Source organism: Talpa occidentalis, unplaced genomic scaffold (genome assembly GCF_014898055.3).
Source record: "Talpa occidentalis isolate TD23 unplaced genomic scaffold, MPIMG_talOcc4v2.1 talOcc4.10, whole genome shotgun sequence".
Lineage (NCBI taxonomy): Eukaryota > Metazoa > Chordata > Mammalia > Eulipotyphla > Talpidae > Talpa > Talpa occidentalis.
In genome coordinates, this window is record NW_023600993.1 from 34,663,923 (window position 1) to 34,683,969 (window position 20,047).

General features: G+C 50.1%; 3 protein-coding genes across 3 annotated transcripts; 1 reads left to right on the forward strand and 2 right to left on the reverse strand.

The window, feature by feature from the left end:
• The first annotated feature begins 48 nt into the window (after positions 1–48).
• TCTA (T cell leukemia translocation altered) lies at positions 49–7,771 on the forward strand. The gene is made up of 3 exons (XM_037529079.2): positions 49–615; positions 961–1,015; positions 2,563–7,771. The coding sequence occupies exons 1-3, from the start codon at positions 393–395 to the stop codon at positions 2,603–2,605; spliced, it is 321 nt and encodes a 106-aa protein (XP_037384976.1). The 5' UTR covers positions 49–392; the 3' UTR covers positions 2,606–7,771.
• Positions 3,906–9,398, reverse strand: AMT (aminomethyltransferase). The gene is made up of 9 exons (XM_037529050.2): positions 8,860–9,398; positions 8,594–8,761; positions 8,041–8,121; positions 7,091–7,222; positions 6,607–6,685; positions 6,047–6,192; positions 5,781–5,961; positions 5,239–5,394; positions 3,906–5,136 (listed from the first exon to the last, which is right to left on the reverse strand). The coding sequence occupies exons 1-9, from the start codon at positions 8,947–8,949 to the stop codon at positions 4,958–4,960; spliced, it is 1,212 nt and encodes a 403-aa protein (XP_037384947.1). The 5' UTR covers positions 8,950–9,398; the 3' UTR covers positions 3,906–4,957.
• Positions 9,399–9,449: 51 nt separating this feature from the next.
• Positions 9,450–13,572, reverse strand: NICN1 (nicolin 1, tubulin polyglutamylase complex subunit). The gene is made up of 6 exons (XM_037529061.2): positions 13,368–13,572; positions 12,110–12,286; positions 11,730–11,843; positions 11,234–11,305; positions 10,793–10,897; positions 9,450–10,707 (listed from the first exon to the last, which is right to left on the reverse strand). Exons 1-6 carry the CDS (start codon positions 13,497–13,499, stop codon positions 10,666–10,668), a joined length of 642 nt encoding a protein of 213 aa, XP_037384958.1. The 5' UTR covers positions 13,500–13,572; the 3' UTR covers positions 9,450–10,665.
• Between the last annotated feature and the right edge of the window lie 6,475 nt (positions 13,573–20,047).

Genomic DNA, 20,047 nt, shown 5'->3' on the forward strand with positions numbered 1-20,047 from the left:
GCGGGCTCGAGCCGGCCGCGGTCGCGTCCCCGCGCGCGCGCGCGCATTTACAGCTCAGCCCCGATTGCTCCGGAGTGCGTCCACGCCCTGAAAGCAAAGCGATTAACCAATCATTACAGCCGCGTGGGGCATCACGGGAAATCCGGGGCTATAAAAGACCTGGTTGCTATTTTATACTCCCCGAGTCACTCATCCTTTAAGTAAGCAGGGTGGGGCTGGGTGCGCGTGCGCAGTTTTAACACTCCTCCCCAAACTGCCAACTCTTCGCGCAAGCGAGGTGGGCGCTCTTTGCTTGGGTACGCGTGCGCAGTAACGGACTTGGCCCCGGAAGACACGACGCCTGCGCAGTGGGAACTACGGTGACAACCTCTCGGGTAGGGCGCGGGCCTGTCATGGCGGAGCCTTGGTCTGGGCAGTCTTTCCAGGCTCTACCCGCCACGGTGCTGGGAGCACTGGGTGCTCTGGGCAGCGATTTCCTGCGGGAATGGGAGGCGCAGGACATGCGTGTGACCCTCTTCAAGCTGCTGCTGCTGTGGTTGGTGTTAAGTCTCCTGGGCATCCAGCTGGCGTGGGGGTTCTACGGGAGCACGGTGACCGGGCTGTATCACCGCCCAGGTGAGGCTCCCCACCAATCTCCGTGAGCCTGTCGCCCCCACCCCCACCAGACTATATCACTGGGCTCCCCAAAGCCCCCCTAGACTACCATTTATCCCCTAAGATCCACATCAGAATTTAATGCTGTGCTCTGATCTATGCCAACAACCATTTCACTCCAGAAGCCCCAGCAATTCATCCATCATATAACTTTCTTTGAACCCCCACCAGACATCACCACTATACTCAAGGCTCCCACCAGACTCCACCAAACAATACCTATAACCTCTAACCTGACCCAGGCTAATGCCTGTTCAGATCCCCACCTCCAGTCTGCTGCAGCTCAGGATGTGTTCCTGCCCCCAGGTCTGGGCGGCCAGAACGGATCCACACCTGATGGCTCCACGCATTTCCCTTCCTGGTGAGTAAATCTGTTCCCAGCCTCGCCCCATGATTGACAGGCTGTGAACACTGTTATGCTAGAGACCAAGTAGGGAAGTTTTCAGAGTAGAAGTCCACTAGAATAGGCCTTTACAGCAAGATCCAGGGTCTTCAAATAGAATACTGTTCTGCAACCTGTGCAGTGGGTGGTATTATCAGTTTCAGAGCGATGAAGTGGCAAGTCTGGCAAGATGAAGTGGATTCCCTCTACTGCAAGTCCCTCAGTTGGAAAGGCAGGAGACTGTCTTTAGTGCACTGACTGGCATCATCAGAGTCCACCTCCTCATCTGTAAAACATGAACTATTAGGGCATTCATTCAGCTTTAGGTCACCCTAAATCCTGAGGATAGCAACAAACTAAATCTTTGTTCACAAGGGGAGCCAGACATTTATCTATTTATTTAGCATAGAACTGGGGTGTAAGCCAGAGGTGCAGGGCGTGAGAGGATTCACCAGAGAGAAAATTGAGAGCAAACAGGCAGATTTATTGAAATACACTGCTGAGGGGAACAGCAGGGGAGACAGGACTGCTGCACCACATGTGGGTTAGCTCCCTGGCCAGGGATCACAACTCAGGTCTTAGCCCTGATAGCGCTGAGACCTAACCTCTAGGCAACCAGGGAGGCCGGAGACAGACATTTAAAAGGGGAGGGCAGGGCCTCCCCGGTGGTGCAGCGGTTGAGCGCTGGGTTGCGAAGCTGCTCGCGGCCTCTGCGGCGCTGGTTCGATCCCCGGCTGCTCCCCGGCCACCGGAGGAGGGTCCCGCATGGCGCGCAGACCTCTCCTGCCGCCCGCTGCTCCCCTCAGCAGTGTACTTCGGTCCTTCTGCCTGCTCTGCTCCCCGCTCTGGCTCTGGTGAATTCTCTCACCCTCCCGCGCTTCTGACTGTACCCAGTGCATGTATAAACAAAACAAATAAATAAATAAATAAATAAAAACATGCCTCTATAAAAAAAATAAAAAAAAAAAATAAAAGGGGAGGGCAGCAGTGCAGATCCAAGTGCATCAGAGGCTTCTCCCATGACAGCCTCGCTGAGGACAAAGACCAAGGGGTGGTAAAGTGTATTTCAGGTTAATAGAATGGGCCCAGAGGCAAAAACAAGGGTGATATAATGGAAGCACAGACAAGGCTCTGATGCTGGAGCTCAAACATGAAGGCATGGAGGGACCTACAAAGCCCTATCCCAAGTCTCAGGGAGCTATTAAAGAATTCAGCAAGGCTGTAGCTAATTGGCCTTTATAACTACCTGATTCGTAGCAAGTAAGATATAGGGGCCCAATTAGCAGATCTGCCACTGCTGAGGTTTGTATTAAATGACTGGAAGTATGGGAACACCATTATAAGTCATTATAAGGGGAGAGGTGGCAGGCTCAGTGCTTGCTGTGGGAGCCCAGCAAAGAGGTCTAAATTACAGTGTGGCTTTACTGAGCCCAGCTCACTCCCCCAAGATAGGACTAAAGAGAGTCGTTATCAGGGACTGGTGTGTAGGCGATGAAATAACCCCTTTTTCTTCTCCCCACTTTTAGGGAAACAGCAGCAAATGAACCTCTCAAAACCCACAGAGAATAAGGAAAGGCAGCAGAGGGGTCTCCAGGGATATCACCAGGTCTTCTGGCTCCTACATTGGGTCCTGCTGTTGCCCAGACCCCAGAGACGACTGCAGGGGTGTCAGGTTGGGGGCAAAGAGTACCTCAGTGTTTACAGGGATTTATCTGCATTGCTCTTGACTGCCTCCAGCAGCTCCAGGTATTGGACAAATAGAGTTTGCCTCTACCCTATCTGGATGTCTTAAGAAGGCATATACCTTCTCTCTCAGGGGTCAGCAACCAAGTCCCTGGGCTGGGAAGGCCAGTAGTACATTTTCTGTCTTGCCTTTTTCCCCTTTCCTGAGATATGGGTCCATATAGATTTGTCCCTCTGAGAGGAAGCCTTGAAGTTGACCAGCTCTGGGATTTGTAAGGAATAGTTAGTGCTCCCCTAAGTATGAATTTAGTTTTTGTTTTATTGTTTTTTTGGTGCCAAAACCTAGGACCAATCCCAAACTTCTTTGGTTTTGCTTTATCAGTAGGAAGGTAGGAACATGACCTTATACTCTGGCTGCTTAGCTAGCCATTTAAGTATAAGGCAAGGGGCAACAAACACCCACCTTCATGGCACCAAGAGCTCTCCAGGTATAAACCAGGCTGTGGAAATTGTCTTTTCCCCAATCATCATACTCATATTCCTCTCAATGCTTCCTGGAGGGAAGCTGGGTGCCTGAAAGAGGCTGAGCCCCAGGAGTGACCTCCCACTGCTTAAGGGCCCATTAGTTGTGGGTTTATATTCCATCCTCTTACAGCAGTTAGTGCAGAGCAACTGCACAGGCCCCATGCCCTGCAGCATCACTTTCTATCTTGACTTGGAACCACAGGCTCATCCTAAGAGCCCACAAGCTCCTCCCTACTAGAACCATCTCAATCCCCAGGAACCCTAAACAGGGAAGAGCCACAGGTCAGGCCAGTCTGCCACTTCCACAGTGGGCCAGGAAAACATCCAAAGGTATGGGTGGCAAACATCAGTTCCTCAAAGCAGTGTGGCCTGGACCTGCCTCCTTCCCTGATAGTGGTACTTCTGTCTGCTTCTCCTGGGCCACCAGCTACCTCAGTGTTGCACTGCCTGCATCCTCTGTTCAATGTCCTGATTCTACCTGGTAGACTTTGCCTATACTGTCTTTGCAACAGAGACTGGAAGTAAGACTAACACTGAACTCATGTATATGTACCTGTTCCAGAGATATCTTCAGGCTGGCAGGATGATGATTTCGTAGCCCCAGACCCACCCACTGATACTACCACACAGAATTAGGGCTTTACATTTCATCCCATGCAAAACTGAGGGTATGGTTTATTAAATATGGAAGTGCATCAGTTGTGTGGTTATTCAGACAACGTAAGGGTGTGCATGCACAGGGAAAACTGGAGAGGACAACCTGGGGGCTACTGTCCCCCCACCCCGGGAACCTAGAATGCAATGCTTTGCATAGATGTCAGTTCCCTAGAAGGGTGGTAAATGCCAATAGGGGCAATATCCCCACTAGTTCTTAAAAGACCTAGCCCCTCTAAGGTCTCAAGGCCAGGGAAGAGGACTGGACTGGCACTCCAGGAACCCTGTGGACAAAGAACGATGATGCTAGAGACAATGGCAAGAAGGAAGCTCATTTAATGTACTTTAGGAATCAGTGGAGGTCAGGAATGGTCCCCGGGGGTGATGGTCAGCCCAGGGTAAAACAAGTCCAGAAAGAGGTTCAGCCTGCCCTATAACAACATTGGGGCTCAGAACAAGTGGTAAACCTGGCACTGTTTGCTACTGGGCAACAGGCTGGACCAACTTGGGAATGTGGAAGAATGAGTTTGTACCCCCTTAACCATCCCAGAGTTTACATATAGGCACAGCAGTCCAACTGGACCAACCCTCTGTGAGTCAGGAATCATTCCCAGGGAGAAGCAACAGACTGAAGGTGGCCAGTACTGCCCAGGTAGTAACCCTTTGCATTGTGAGAAACCATGGTGAGGTAGGTTGGGGAGCCATTATTCTCCCCCTAAAGATGAGCCTTTGCTCCACAGCCAGCAATTGACCAAGTAAGAGAAATACCAGAAGTGGTGCTTCCTATAGCCTTCCAGCAAGTAAGGATGAGACTGGTGGGAGCACAGGCTAAAACAGGACATTTGGTGAGTTGGTCCACTACCCAGAACTGGGTTCTGAAGTTGAGTAGTATGGGAGGAGGGGGAAACAGCTGGTATGGCCATCCTGAAACACAACCAGAACCAACCTCTACTCTAGCCACCACCTACCCCAGGTGTGTTCTGCCTAAGCTTCCTGACAAAACCCTCATAGAATGTTGTCCTAGGCTCCTGGAGGGGAGGGCCATGCCTTTATCCCATCTCACTTGAGGGTATAGTAGTTTGTGGGCACAAAGGGCATCTTGCTGACCACAGCCATTTGCTGCTTCCGCCGCACCTCTACCAGCAGCTGAGTACCTGGGCGACTGTACTCACAGGGCACATACCCCATCGCCACATTCTTCTTCAGGCAAGGCGAGGGGCAACCACTGGTCACAGTACCTGTCCAGGCAGAAGCCATGTATCAGTACTACCCTGCCAGCCCAGTGCTCCCACCCTCCTGAGGAAGGGACAAGGGCTGTCCAACTTCCCTGGTCCACCTACCAATCACAGTACCCTCTGTATTCAGGATGGAGCTGTGTGCCCGCATTGGAGCCCCCTCACACATTAACCCCACGCGCCTCCGCTGCACCTTGCCCTTCAGCTGTGGGACAATGACTGTGGCTCCCGGGAAGTCCTTGGCAGCTCGTCGGCGTTTCCCTGGAGTATAAAACACTAGACTTAAGCCACAGTCCATAGTCCCCTGCAAAGAAAGTCCTAGTTATAAGGAAAAAAGTAACATCCATCCAGCATCAACTACCCTTCATTCAGCTTCCCCATGCCCCAAATCACCCCTGCAATTCAGTCTGCCACCCACCCATCTCCTGCCCCCTCGTCTTAGAGGCCATGTTTTCCCCTCAGTTTGCAGAGAGTCCTCAGCTTTTAATGGGCAGAGCCTCTGTGGAATCTTCAGGGAATGGAGGCTCAGGGAGGCTGAATGGCTTGCTCCGGGCTGACCAACCTTGGCAGCAGCTAGAGGCTCGCCGGTCTCATGAAGGACCACTCCAACCCTCAGGATCCCATTCCTGAGTGCTAGCCCAGCTCACCCAAAGTCCAACTGAGGCTGCCTTCCACAGGCGTGGTATGTTCATCAATGTCATTGCCATACAGGCAGAGGCCTGCCTCTAGGCGCAAGCTGTCCCGGGCAGCCAGCCCTGCCAGCTTCACCTCTGGATTTTCCAGCAGAGCTGTTGCCAGATGGACTGCACCTGCTGCCGGCACCGAGATCTGCATGGGACACAAGAGAGCAGGTGTGGATAACTGGCCCCGTGCCCAGTGCCCCACTCTACCCTGCACCCACTTCTTAACACACCTCCACGCCATCCTCTCCTGTGTAGCCACAGCGCGTCACACGACAGCCAGACACGCCAAACACCTCCATCACAGCGCTGGTCATGAAGGTCAATTTCCTCAAGTCATCTGCCACACCAGCCTGTAGCACCTGGGCCGCTGTGGGGCCTGGGCACAGGGAACCAGTGACCAAGTTTCCAGGCCCCAGTGCCCCTCAAAGCTGAACCATAGCCCTCACTCAGGGACTAGAACAAGTCCTGAACAAGTCTGCAGGTGAGAGAAGACACTCTGGCCCTCAGTCTATAGAGTTTTGTGGCAGGTGGAAGGAGGACACAATACCAAAGTTAAAAATGATGGCAGACTGTTCTGTTCCCCACTCTGTCTCTGGTGAATCCTCTCACCCCTGCACATCTGGCCTGTACTCCAGTTCTTATGTGCATAAATGGATAAATCTTTTTTAAAAAATTATGACAGAAAAACATCACACCATCCACCCCTTCCCCTTGATATGGCCTCTGTGCTAAGCAGTCGAGGAAATCAGAAAGGCAAAGGTCAGCTCCAACCGAAATCTGGCCCACTTACCTTGTAGAGCCAGCAGGGCATTATCCACCACTTCCAGGCCCACATCACTGCCCCTGTTCTGAAGCTCTCTGACCGTGTCCTGAAAGGAAAGACAGAAATACCACATCAGCTTCTGGAACCACTTACTGAGCACCTCCCGTGTGCCAGATACTATAGAGCTGGGCAGATTAAGCCGTTTCCCATCTTACAGGTTAATGTAAATACTAAATGATAGGGCTGACCCAAGCCCAGGTCTGTCAACTCTTACATCAGGCTCTAGCACTCCACCCTCACTTAGAGGCCAAGGTCAGCTTCACCTCCTACCTCCCCCATTCCACCCCTCTAAAACTTGATATGTTTCAGGAAGGACCTGCTCTGACCTACTATTCATTCACTCAGGGAGTCATTATCTGAACTCCTTGTCCATACCAGGCCTGTCCTGGATAATAAGGATACTGCTCTTTGAGCAAGGAAGACAGAGTACACAGAACACAGGGGGCTGTACCTGCATTAGGGCCAAGTCCTTGTCTCGGCAGCCAGCATTGGACACCACATACAGGTACCCCTCAGAAGTGTTGGTCACAATCAAATCATCTAAGATGCCTCCAGCCTCACTGGTAAACAGCGACAGTGTCCCCTGGTATCAAAACAGAACATCTTTGCCTCCAGGTCCAGGAGGACAAGGCTCAGTGTGAGCCAGAAACACTCTTGTACTCACTCAGCCACCACAAACTAGTGAACCCTAATGATAGAGCTGCAGTTATGCAAGGTGCAAGGCTGAGTCCAATCCCAGGGTCTTAGATTCTCAGGCACTGAGAAAATTCTCACTCCTACCCCACTCTATGATCTGATGGGGCCTCTATACCCTCCCAGTCATTTCTGAGAGTCCTACCTCACATTTAACCCATGACTTGCTGCTTCAACCCACCCAGACCTTCCTTGAGACCCATGACAAGAGCTTCAAAGTTCATCTTGATGACTCATGTGCTCCATAGCAGTGCCCCCAAAATATTGTGCAGCTGACCTCAGCAGCCACCTGGGGATCTTGTTAAAATGAAGATTCTAGTTCAGCAGATCTGGGACAGAGCCTGAGAGTGTATTCCTAACAAGATCATAGTGACAAGGAGGTGATTTAGGGAGTACACTTTCAAATGGCAAGGAATTAGGCAGCATGGAAGGTGATAGAACGGAACATAAACCTAGGTTCTGGCCTCCAAGCTTATTGTGGTGAGGACAGGATAGCCAGCCTCCTCACCCCAACCCCCACCTGGCTGTAGGTAGGAAAGATGGCTGGGTATCTGGACATGATTGTGGGACCCTGTCTCCCGAGACTGTAAATCCTGAGAAACTGTGATCCACCTGTGTGTCCCCAAGCCCCAAGTAGGTACTCAGCCAGCTTGCTGGCTCATGACTTAAGAACATCCAATGAGCAGAAATAAAAGTAAAAGGGCCCACCTGGTTTGGTCTTAGCTCTGCAATATCTCCAACCACTAGACTCTCCATCAGCTTCACCCGATCACAACCAAATATCTTGGTCTAAGAAAGAGATCAGAAGTTTCCAGCAATCTGGAAGACCACTGGGCAAGGTGGCATCCTCCATGCTATGCACAGCATGGTTAACCCAGCTAAAATGCATAAGCAGTCTTTTGGTTCTACAGGTGGCAGAAGCCCCACCTTGCAATTCCCCCATAGCCACCTACACAGGATGGGGCATACTGAGGGGATTAGAGAACTTAAAGGGACTGGCACATTCCTGAAAAGCTCCCTTTTCCAAACCAATACCTAGGACAGTAGATGAGAAGGAGTGCCAGTCCTGGAAAATCCAGGATATTAAAGCAAGCCACTAAGTGGAAGCAGCTGGAGAGATAAGAGGGGATGCTCATGAGACCCTCTGAGCTAACTGGGGGCATAGTCTGTGACCCCGAGACTTCCAACTGTTCCGAGGGCTGTCCTTGGAATCCAGTTCCCAGGGTTGCGCAGCCTGAACAAGGAGAAAGCCCTGGCTCACCTGCAGCATGTGAGACACGTCAAAGAGGGAGCAGTGCCGGCGTGTATGCAGGTGTGACTCGACGTGGCTGTCCCGGTACTGCACAGGCAGACTCCAGCCTGCGAACGCCACCATCTTCCCGCCATGGGCCAGGTGGAAGTCATAGAGTGCTGTCCGGCGGAGCACATCCTGCAGGCGGCCAGGCTCAGAGCCACCGGGGCCCAGACCCCAGCCCCCCACCCCCGCCCCCTATGGTTGGCACCACGCCCCAGCACCCTCTATCCCACCTGTGAGCAACTGAACGGACGGCTCAGGGTCCAGGGGAGCGCCTGCAGAGGTAAGCCCAGACGGGCCACCATGCTCACAGCCTGCTGCATTGTTGCCCGCAACTGGTGCAGCCGGCACACACAGGCCACAACTCTGCCAGGCACGCTGGGAGATGTAGTCCGGACCCTGTTTGGATTCGTCTCTCTCTGGCAAGGGGTATCAGAAGAGGGGGCGGGTAGCCCCGAGGGCAGACAACCCCAAGGGCAGGCGGAGCTTAAGAGCACCAAGTGGCATGTCTCTCAGGTGCAGGGAAAAGGGAAAACAGCCGCAGGCACTTCCAGCAGATCAAGGCAGATAGAGCAGCCAGTTAGATGGCTCAGAATCAGGTGGGGGCTAGACCTCCCCCAGCCGACTGCCCATCCTCCAAAGGATCAAAGTTCTGCAAAGGGCTGAAAGGCCTGAATCACCCTTTCAGGACAACAGGAGTATTAAATCAAATGGAGGAGGGGGGAGGGAAGGGAGATTACACAGGAGGGAGGAGCCAGCCTGGCACCACAGGAACCTGGGCTTTTGTGAGGGTCTCCAGCTCTCCCACTGGGCAGACACAGGCAACCAGCACAGTCATGCATTCCACAAGTATTTATTGATCTTGCTGCACACTAGGCCCTGGCGACACAGCTGAATGAAGTACAGCCCCTAACATTCTAGGGACCTCCCTCTCAGTACACACTGAGAGCCCCGGCTCGCTGAGCACAGGGCTAGTCATTATTTCCTCCGCAAAAGCTGAATGAGGCTAAGTAAATGACCAGGCAGGCAAAGATACTCATGGGTGACAGCAAAGGGTGCCCAAAAGGTAGCTGCCCTTCCTCCAGAAGGCCTTGTGTGTTCAGTCACACAATGTGCAATTGTCCAGGTCCAATGCATGTTGCAGTACTGCTTCATAATAGCTCCTGGGGACAAAGCCAAGAAAACCCTAAGAGAAGCAGGATTTTCTTGTAAGAACAGTCTGCCTTATTCAGTGGCTGGCGTGGGGTTGTAGAGGAACTCAGTCTCTTAAAAGATACCAATGAGAACACTTCATCTGAACCCCTTCATCTCCTCCATCCCCCCAACCCCCAAGTTTATCCCTTATCGCTCTGAGCATGACTCTTGGAAGCAGGCAACTGGGAGAAAGGACAAGGATGTGCTTTGGGCTGTGTCAGATGACAGATAGGTCTCAGGCCCGTCTTGCCAGAGGTACCTGCCAACAAGTGGGCCATCTGAAAACCCATCCAGGAGCCAGCTCAGGGGACAAGAGAATTTGGCTTTGATCCCTAAGCATGCAGCAGAAATTTAGATAGGAATTTCTTTTTGTGGGCATAACATGAGGGAAAAGAAGGAAGAAATGAGGTTTCTTTTCTCTCTCAAGCTTCCAAATTACCAGAGTGGCATGGCTACAGTAGCTTCCCAATGCAAGGAAAACAGAGCAGGCTCTAATAGGTCACCAGCCCACTGTACTCAGGATAAGGGGAGCAGGCAGAAGACAGGATGTGCATGTTGGCAGGAGGGGTAGAGGGCACATGAAAATTCTTAGTAAGTATAACTGGAGTGTGTTTAGGATAGAAGAGATGAATCGTAGTTGGGTGAGGACAGCGTGTACTCCCACTAGGAACTCATGCTGAAGTAAAACAGTGAGCCCCTAAGAATCTTGAATCTGTGATATGGCCCAGACAGAATGGGCAAGCAGGCAACATTTGGAATGCCCAGGGAAAGCACTTCGTCCTCTGGTGGCCCAAACCAGTCCTGGGTGGGCATGGAAGGCCAATGTCTTGGCTATGAGCCACAGCTCAAGTGTAGGACAGCAAGTTCAGGTCGTAACAGCCATCCACCTGCAACATAAAAGAGCATCAGATCTGACCCGCAAAGGGAAGTGATCTGACCCGCAAAGCCAAGCAGAGGGAAGTGATCACTCACATCAAAGCGGCCGATCCTTGTGGAGGTGTGACTGGCATGGATCATCTCTGTCAGCGCCCACATCTGCTGCACCTCGGAGGATACCCTGCTGGGGTCTGGGAGACCCTGCTCCAGAAGGAGGGGTCAGTGGCCATGGGTCTTTCCCCAGCAGTGCCCTTAAAGCTCAAGAGAGGCCACATTGGGCTGTGGGGCCCTCCAGCTGACACCAGTAACATTCCCAGGTGACTTGTGAACATGAGGTTTGGGCATGATGTGCAGTAGGTGGTCCAGTCGCACACAAAGATGCCTCAAATCTTATGGAGCACCCAGGAGGAAGGTGGCAAAGAGTCAACCAAGAGCCCTGGGTCCAACCCCAGATTCTTGCAGAAAGGGGCTCGCCTGGGTCTTTGCTAGACACCAGGGCTATTCACACACAGTTCTTACCCAGGGTGAGGGGCTTACCTCCAAGAGGGGAGTAGGCTGATCAAAAGGTACTGGGTGGGAGAGCCACTTAGGGAAGGTCACAGCGGGGCTCTGCAAAGCAAAAGCAAAGGAAGAGTAAGGGAGTCCTGTGACCAAATTCCAAGTTCCTGGGAGCAGAGGGAGAGTCTCAAACACTGGGAAAACCCTGCTCAGGGGTCCACAGAGGCCCAAGGGGCAATAAGATCACCTAAGCTCTTTTGCTACACAGGAGAACCCAGGAACATAAGGAACAGGAATATCTCCTGGTACCTGATGGCCCCAGCTCTGAAAGAAGTGGGTGACCTTAAAAGTCAGGAGATATAGAGACATGGTCTCACCTCTCATCATGAGCTTCCAGCACTCCCACCTAGCTTATTTCCATGAAGGCATCCTTCTGAGTTTCACCATACTTACTGGTCCACTGGCACTTCCACCCCCAGCTCTCCCAGCCATAATTGGGAAAGAGCCAATCAATGGTTCTGAGCTAGTCACTTACCTTTGGTCCTTGTTGGTAGATCTGAAGTTCCTCCACTGTAAAAGACAGCCACAGTGGCGATGGTTGTCTCAGAATCAGGCGTAGCTCCAGTACGCTAGCCATGTCACACAGCATCTAACACACACACACACACACACACACACAAAAGGACTAAGTGAAGCTGGTAAGCTCACTTACCAGAAGCCTCCCAACCAGCAATGAGCCAAGAAGCTACCTCCCCAGGCCTTTAGGAAGGAAAGAACAGCATTCTCTCCAAGGTCAAAGGGCCACAGACCAGGCCATCCTTGGCCCTCCTCTTCCCTCCTGGTCTCCTGGCTCAATCCCCAGGCCTCTGTGAGACTTCATCTGGGTTTCCCTGATTATGCTGAGTCCCAGCTGACCTGGTGCTTGTACAGTGATACATACTCCTGGGCTCCCTCTTCACTGTGTGGGTCAGGCATCAGACAATAGTTCCGTAGGCAGGTCACCCACTTGGATGGTGTGTGTGTCAAGGTATGCTGGCGAACACGGATGCTCAGAAAGGCTGTGTAGTAATTCTTAAACATGATCTCCTGCAACTAGAATATACACAACTGCCATGACAAATCAGACCCAGGTCCAGGGCCTGAGAGGCTCAAAGGCACCATCTCCTCCTCCCCTTTGGAATGGTCTCTTCTACCAACCCAACAATTTCAAAAAGCATCCACTAGGACCAAGAAAAATTTTGCTTTCCTAGAAGAGCTCACAGTCTAAATGAGTAGATCATACAAACAAAACACAACTGCAGAACTTGCCACATGTCCAAGATGCTGCCAGAGGTCAGAGTCCTAACTCTGGAGGAGGCAGAAAATATACACATGAGGCTTGAAGGAGGAAAAGTTCACCCAATGGATCAGGAAAGTTAGTGAGTGTGAAAGCTGCATTTACACAGGCACACAGAAATGTGAGAGGGCTTGGCAGATCTGTTAACAGCAAGTGAATCAGTATACCTACAGCAGTTTTCATCACTGGACACTTACCAGAATCAACCAAGGAAGTATTTTTTAAGATATAAAATATCTTGTATCTCCACCCCAGACCTACTGAATCAGGATTTCCAGGGTTGGGCCCTTTAAAGAAGTGTCCCAGCTAAAGCAAGGAACAGCTTTGGGAGAAAGCACACCTCACAAGACAAAGTGCAGGAGGCTGAATGGCAGGCAGGGCAAACAGAGTGGCCCTGAAAGTGCCACTTAGCAAGTGGACTTTGCTCTCTTTGTTGAGGGCCTGCAGGGTCCAGTTATTCTGCCAGCTGATTTGGAAGCTGGAGCGTCTGGAAGACCTAATGAAGGATAAGATGAATCTAACCTCCCACAGGAACTATTGAAATGGGCAAGAGGCAGGTTTGGGGCTACCTACCAGTCTAATGCTTCCCAGCCAGTGGCCAGAACCTACCTGATCTCTCATCTCTATCTGGTTCACAACATGCCTTGGTCTAGAACCCAGGGCAAGAAGCTGCATTCTAGTAAATGTGTTAAATGAAGTAATAAATAAATGATTAACTGATTCACAAGGGCAGCACGTGGTAGAGGCTTTTAATGAAAGATTAAATACCTAGAGACACGCCCTAGTCCCAGGTAAGCCCCGCCCAGGAGCCCCGTCGCGCCCACGGGGCTAGCTCACCTCGAAGGGCGCGACGCTGGGGAAGGTGACATCGATGACCAACACGCCGGGCCGGCCTTGGGAGGTCCGTACGTCGCCCACCTGCAGGGCCACGGTGCCTTTCACATGGCAGGGCACCGAGACGCGGGACATGATGCTAGCGGCCGCGACCAAGCACAACCGCCGCTCCTGGGCTAGGACCACTGGTCCTTTCCGGCGTCCCAGCAGAAGCCCAACAACTACAACTCCCGGCAGGCCGCGCGCTACGCCAGCCCAGCCAATTACCGATGCTCAGGGTGGGTCAGGAGTCGGAAGTTCCTGAGGAAGTGTTCCTTCAGCCAATCACCTCACAGGCTCTGGGTACCTCCCGGAAACGGAGGTGCCATTCTGTTTCTAAGCTGCCCTGAACCTTCTTTACTTGTCAAGTCACCTTCTGATACTTCTGCCCGGGGTGGTCGTCAGTTAAAATATGTAAAACCTTGAGCGCAAATGGACATAGCGCCTGACCAACGTTGATTGCAAAAGTAGATATTAACACCATTTTTAATAGGCAAAGGATTTAAACAAATAATTCACAAAAGATCACCAATAAGCACTTGAAAAGATGCTGAATGTGATTATTCATTAAGGTAATACAAATTAGAACTCCCATACCCCCACTGAAGACTAAAATTGGGGCCTCCCTGGTGGCGCAAGGGGTTAAGACGCAACCTGTGAAGCTATCTGCAGCCACTGCAACTCCAGTTAGATCCCCGCCCACCCCCAGGATGCTGTGGCGCAGCAGACCTCTCCTGACTCGCCCACTGCTCCCCTCAGCAGTGTATTTCAGTCTATCTGCCTGTTCTGTTCCCCACTCTGTCTCTGGTGACTCCTCTCACCCCCCACACCTCTGGCCTGTACCCCAGTTCTTGTATGCATAAATAATTTTTTTTTTTTTAGGCATGTTTTATTTATTTATTTATTTGTCTGTTTGTTTGTTTATACATGCACTGGGTACAGTCAGAAGTGCGGGAGGGTGAGAGAACTCACCAGAGCCAGAGCGGGGAACAGAGCAGGCAGAAGGACCGAAGTACACTGCTGAGGGGAGCAGCGGGCGGCAGGAGAGGTCTGCGCGCCATGGGGGACCCTCCTCCCATGGCCAGGGAGCAGCCGGGGATTGAACCGGCGCCGCAGAGGCTGCGGGCAGCTTCGCAACCCAGCGCTCAACCGCTGCACCACCAGGGAGGCCCTGCATAAATAAATTAAAAAAAAAAAAAGATAAAACTTACTATGTCTGGCTTCCAACGCAAAATAACAATCATGCAAAGAAGCAGAAAAATATGACCTATAATGAAGAGAAAAATCAAATAATAGAAAGAGGCCCAGAAATAAAAACAGACACAGATAATAGTAGACAAGCCCATTAAAACATGAACATAATATCATAATATTCCATATGTTCAAGAAAGTAAAAATACTGAGTATGTTAGATAGATAGGGATGGATGGATAATATAAGGAACTGATTCATGAGATTATAGAGGAGGCTAAGAATTCCCATGGTCTATATTTTAAGCCTGAAGGGCGGAGAAAGGGGAAGCCAATGGTGTAAATTCCAGTCCAAAAGTTGGCAGGCCTCAAGACCCAAGAAAGCTAATTTTGTAGTCTAAGTACAAAGGCTGGAAAAGACCAATGTGCCAGCTCAAGTCAGGCAAGAGGAGCTTATTCTTACCTAGCTTTTTTGTTTTATTCAGGCCTTCTCATGACTGGATAAAGCCCACCAATATTAGGACAAAGTGCTTTACCCAACCTATTTAAATGTTTATATCACCCAGTAACATGCTTACAGGTATATTTCCAGAGTAACAGTTGGGTAAATATCTAGATATACTGTGATCCAGTCAAGTAGACTTATAAAATTAACCATTGGAGTATGTTTTTACACTTCTACCTATTCTATTGCAACATACTGGGGCAACTGAACTTTGCACTCTGGGGCCCTCAGGGCAGCTGTCCAATTGAAGGACTATACTCCACCCCCCTGACTTCTGGCACCACCCAAGGTGGAGGAGAGGACACCCACACAGTGCCAAGGTCCAAACTCCACTCCTGAGCAAGGAGGCTGCCGGGAAGGGGGCAGAGCCAAGCATTTTTACAAGTGTTAAAAAAAGGTGCAATGGGGCCTCCCTGGTGGTGCAAGGAGTTAAGAGTCAGCACTATGAAGCTATCTGCAGCCACTGCAGCACAAGTTTGATCCCCTGTCAGGGAGCTACCCACATGGCAAAGGAGACCTCTCCTGTCTTATCCACTGCTACCCTCAACAGTGTTATTTCAGTAGATCCACCTATTCTTCTCCCCATTCTGTCTCTGATGAATCCTCTCACCCCCTCCCCCAAACCTCTAGCTGTTACCCTAGCTCTTGTATGCATAAATAAATAAATCTTTAAAAAAAAAAACAAAAGGTGCAATGGACATGAGCCCTCTCTCCTTTCTCTTCAGAGCTGCTGTAGAAGGTAGCCACCCACTTGGCAGCAGGTCTTCATACTCCCCTCCCCCGGGCGGGGATGGAGGTGGGGGAGAGGCCCCTACCTCAGCAGCCACTGGCCTCTGTCACACCTTGTCAATTCCTGTAGCTTCAAATCTACCTCACCCCATTGATCAGTAACTGAACCTTCTCTCTCTATCCTGTTGGTTAGAAAAAATTATTTTGTTTTGCTTTCTTTTTTTTTTTTTAAGATTTATTTATTTATTCTTACAAGCATTGGGTACAGTCAGAGGCACGGGAGGGTGAGAGAATTCACCAGAGCCAGAGTGGAGAGTAGAACAGGCAGACTGACGAAGTACACTGCTGAGGGGAGCAGCGGGCAGCAGGAGAGGTCTGTGCGCTGCGTGGGACCCTCTCCCGGCAGCCGGGGATCGAACCGGTGCTGCAGAGGCTGTGGGCAGCTTCACAGTGCAGTGCTCAACTGCCTGTGCCACCAGGGAGGACCAATTTCTTTCCACTTTTTGAGTAACATCCTGGAGAATGTCCCACATATACACTTGACAAGAATGTGTGTTCTACTCTTGTTGGGTAGAGACTTATCTACATGTGTGTTAGGTCTACCTGGTTTACAGTGTTCAGGCCCTCAATTTCTTTATTTTCTTTCTTTATTAAATGATTCATGAGTTGGACAACACTCTAACTTGATACTGTACCTTTACTAGTTTTCTTTATTTTTAATTATGACTTCAAGTTACTGTTTAGTGTCCTTTCATTTAGACTGAAGGAGTCCCTCTAGCAATTCCTGTAGGATGGGGCTACTGCTGTGTTGTTGTTCTTAAATAGTTTAATTTTTTTTAATTTTCTTTAAATTGGAGACTCCCTGTTGGTGCAGTGGGTTGAACACAGCGCTGTGAAGCTGTCCGCAGTCTCTGTAGTGCGGGTTCAATTTCCAGCCGGCCAGGGAGAGACCCAGAAGGCACGGCAGACCTCTCCTGTCTCGCCTGCTGCTCCCCTCAGCAGTGTATTTCGTCAATCTGCCTGTTCTGTTCCCCACTCTGTCTCTGGTGAATCCTCTCACCCTCCCACATCTGGCCTGTACCCTGGTTCTTGTACAAATAAATCTTTAAAAAAAAAATACCACTGTAATGAGGAAAGGAAGTACTTATTTTACAGTCAAGGTTGAGGGTTAACCAGGGAAATGCGGGCAGCTTGGTAGAAAGAATGTCCCAATAAGCTGCTTGGCCTGCCCACCACCCCCAGCTTGGATCCATTTCATTTATCTTTGGGATAGAGGAGCTATTCTTAACAGAAAAGGAAAAAAAAAATCACATTAAAGCACATAGCAAAATAACAAATCATTTTTTTTCTGGAAAAATTATAATTTTCTGACATCCTAACAGAATAGAAAATGCATACTCTAATTCAGGGAACTGTTATCTCTGTAGCAGATGCCACCTGTGAGAAAAGCAAGAATTTAAGATGCAAAAGTCTATCACAGGAAAAGTCTTTGTTTGGATACGTGGACTTGTCTCTTCAAGTTGGCTGCCAGGTCTGCTGCATTTTGGCAGACACAGCCGCAACGTTTTTCACAACTGATCTTTTTGATATTTCTTTGTTATGGTGCCATCCTATAGATGATTCAAAATCTCTAGTTCAAGCTTTGCTGATTTTCTTCATATGACAATAATCTTTTGAATTGTACCTCTGACCCTCCTCTCCTAATTCTCCTGTGACACTTCTTACTCCCTGCTTCCACTACACTGGCCTCCACATTGTCCTCAGTTTCATGTGTTCATCTACCACTGTTCGTTTACTTTCTCATTTCTGTCACTCCTTAGCCGTGTGGGGAGAGTGGTAAGGGCGAGTCTTCCTTTCCCTCTAGGTTCTTCTAAATTGGATAATAATCAACATCAGGGCTTCCCTGGTGGTGCAAAGGGTTAAGCACCGCACTACGAAGCAATCTGCAGCCTCTGCAGCATAAATTCTATCCCCGGCCAGCCAGGCAGCAACCCACATGGTGCAGCAGACCTCTCCTGTCTCGCCCGCTGCTCCCCTCAGCAGTGTACTTCGGTCAATCTGCCTGTTCTGTTCACCAATTTGTCTCTGGTGGATCCTCTCACCCCCCTCATCTCTGGCCTGTACCCCAGCTCTTGTATGCATGAATAAATAAATCTTTTTTTTAAAATTGACATCAGATAGATGAACAAGAAAACAAACAATCCAAAAAAGTATACCTCCTGTATACATGGGAGAAGCCCAGAAAAACCGAGTAACTCACCAACATGGTTTAAGTCATCTCCTTTAATAACTTCAGCTAAAGACAAAGGATTTGCAGAAGGAAAATGGGAAGGTTAGCAATAGGAGGTTACCAGGAAAGGCACTGTAAACAAGGGTATAAAGGTTATGCACTTATCTTGTTGCCTTCTCCAGTAATGAATGTTAAAGAGACCTGGTCTTCCCAGTATGGTGAGGAAGACACTCTTCCAAGTCAAGATTTTCCTTTGTATAAGTAAATGTCTCCTATAAAAGGGTATCCTCTACCCAGCTTTCAGAGTCCCTTCTATAAAAAAAACCCTTATGGCAGAGACATCTCTATTTCCCTATTCCATGGACATTCCATCCCCACCTGATATCATAGTCCATATTTATTTGTTTATTTACTGTCTATAACAACATTCACTGTTCAGGGACCTCCCAGGTGGCATAGGGATTAAAGTCTCAGTACTATCAACCTATAACCAGCCACTGCAGCACGAGTTTGATCCCCGGCCAGCCAGGGAGCTAACCCACATGGCGCAGCAGGCCTCCCCTGTCTTGCCCACAGCTCCCCTCAGCAGTGTATTTCAGTAGATCTGCCTGTTCTGTGCCTCCATGGTGGCGCAAGGGGTTAAGACACAACCTATGAAGCTATCTGCAGCCACTGCAGCATGAGTTCTATCCCCAGCCAGGAAGCTAACCCACATGATGCAGCAGACCTCTCCTGACTCTCCTGCTGCTCCCCTCAGCAGTGTATTTCAGTCAATATGCCTGTTCTGCTCCCTACTCTGTCTCCGGTGAATCCTCTCACCCCTCACACCTCTGGGCTGTACCCCAGATCTTGTATGCATAAAGAAATACTTTTATATAAGAACCGGGTACAGGCCAGATGCACAGGAGGGTGAGAGCATTCACCGGAGACAGAGCTGGAAACAGAACAGGCAGACTGAAGAAATACACTGCTGAGGGGAGCAGTGGGCGAGACAGGAAAGGGCTGCCGCACCATGTGAGATTCTCGCCAGCCGGCCGGCTGGGATCAAACCCGTGCTGCAGAGGCTGCGGACAGCATCACAGTGAAGCGCTCAACTGCCTGTGCCACCAGGGAGGCCAATAAATAAATAAATCTTTTTTAAAAAATTAAAAAAAAAACAATATTTATAAAAAAGAAAAAGATTTGCCTATTCTGCTCTGGTGAATCCTCTCACCAGGCCCTCCTAACCCCGCACCTCTGGCCTACACCCCAGTTCTTCCACGCAAAAACAAACAACAACAAAAAATTACGGTTCAGAAATATAATGAAAACCATAAATGAGGGCCCCATATATGATTTTGTAATTCCTACAGTGATGATAGAAAAATAAGAGCAGATCATACTATTTTTTTTTTTTAAGTATTTATTTATTTATTTATACAAGCACTGGGTACAGTCAGAAGCACGGGAGGGTGAGAGAATTCACCAGAGTCAGAGCGGGGAGCAGAGCAGGCAGACTGACAAAGTACACTGCTGAGGGGAGCAGTGGGCAGCAGGAGAGGTCTGCGCGCCATGTGGGACCCTCACCTGGTGGCCAGGGATCGAACCGGCGCTGCAGAGGCTGTGGGCAGCTTCGCAACCCAGCGCTCAACCACTGCACCACCGGGGAGGCCCACGTCATACTATTTTTTATCAGATATTTACTTTAACCCAAAACATAATAATTTCAAAAATTAAGAGTTAAAAAATCAGTTTAGGGCCTCCCCAGTGGGGCAACGGGTTGAGCACAGCGCTGTGAAGCTGTCCACAGCCTCTGCAACGTGGATTCCATTCCCAGCCAGCCAGGGAGAAACCCACATGGCTCAGCAGACCTCTCCTGCCTCGCCCGCTGCTCCCCTCAGCAGTGTTTTCAGTCGTCTCCCTGTTCTGCTCCCTGCTCTGTCTCTGGTGAATTCTCTCACCCTTCCACGCCTTTGACTGTACTCCAGTTTTTGTATAAATAAATAAATCT

What these genes read in the sequence shown, in the direction of transcription:
- TCTA (XM_037529079.2), top strand. Translation starts at nt 393, where the DNA reads ATGGCGGAGCCTTGGTCTGGGCAGTCTTTCCAGGCTCTACCCGCCACG. An exon ending in CGGGCTGTATCACCGCCCAG is followed by an intron (nt 616 to 960) that starts GTGAGGCTCCCC and finishes TCCTGCCCCCAG; the next exon opens with GTCTGGGCGGCCAGAACGGA. An exon ending in TCCACGCATTTCCCTTCCTG is followed by an intron (nt 1,016 to 2,562) that starts GTGAGTAAATCT and finishes CCCCACTTTTAG; the next exon opens with GGAAACAGCAGCAAATGAAC.
- AMT (XM_037529050.2), bottom strand. Translation starts at nt 8,949, where the DNA reads ATGCAGCAGGCTGTGAGCATGGTGGCCCGTCTGGGCTTACCTCTGCAG. An exon ending in TGCCCTGCTGGCTCTACAAG is followed by an intron (nt 6,193 to 6,606) that starts GTAAGTGGGCCA and finishes CCCTGTGCCCAG; the next exon opens with GCCCCACAGCGGCCCAGGTG. An exon ending in CAGGAGAGGATGGCGTGGAG is followed by an intron (nt 5,962 to 6,046) that starts GTGTGTTAAGAA and finishes TGTCCCATGCAG; the next exon opens with ATCTCGGTGCCGGCAGCAGG.
- NICN1 (XM_037529061.2), bottom strand. Translation starts at nt 13,499, where the DNA reads ATGTCCCGCGTCTCGGTGCCCTGCCATGTGAAAGGCACCGTGGCCCTG. An exon ending in TATCACTGTACAAGCACCAG is followed by an intron (nt 11,844 to 12,109) that starts GTCAGCTGGGAC and finishes TGTGTGTGTTAG; the next exon opens with ATGCTGTGTGACATGGCTAG. An exon ending in TCTACCAACAAGGACCAAAG is followed by an intron (nt 11,306 to 11,729) that starts GTAAGTGACTAG and finishes TTTGCTTTGCAG; the next exon opens with AGCCCCGCTGTGACCTTCCC.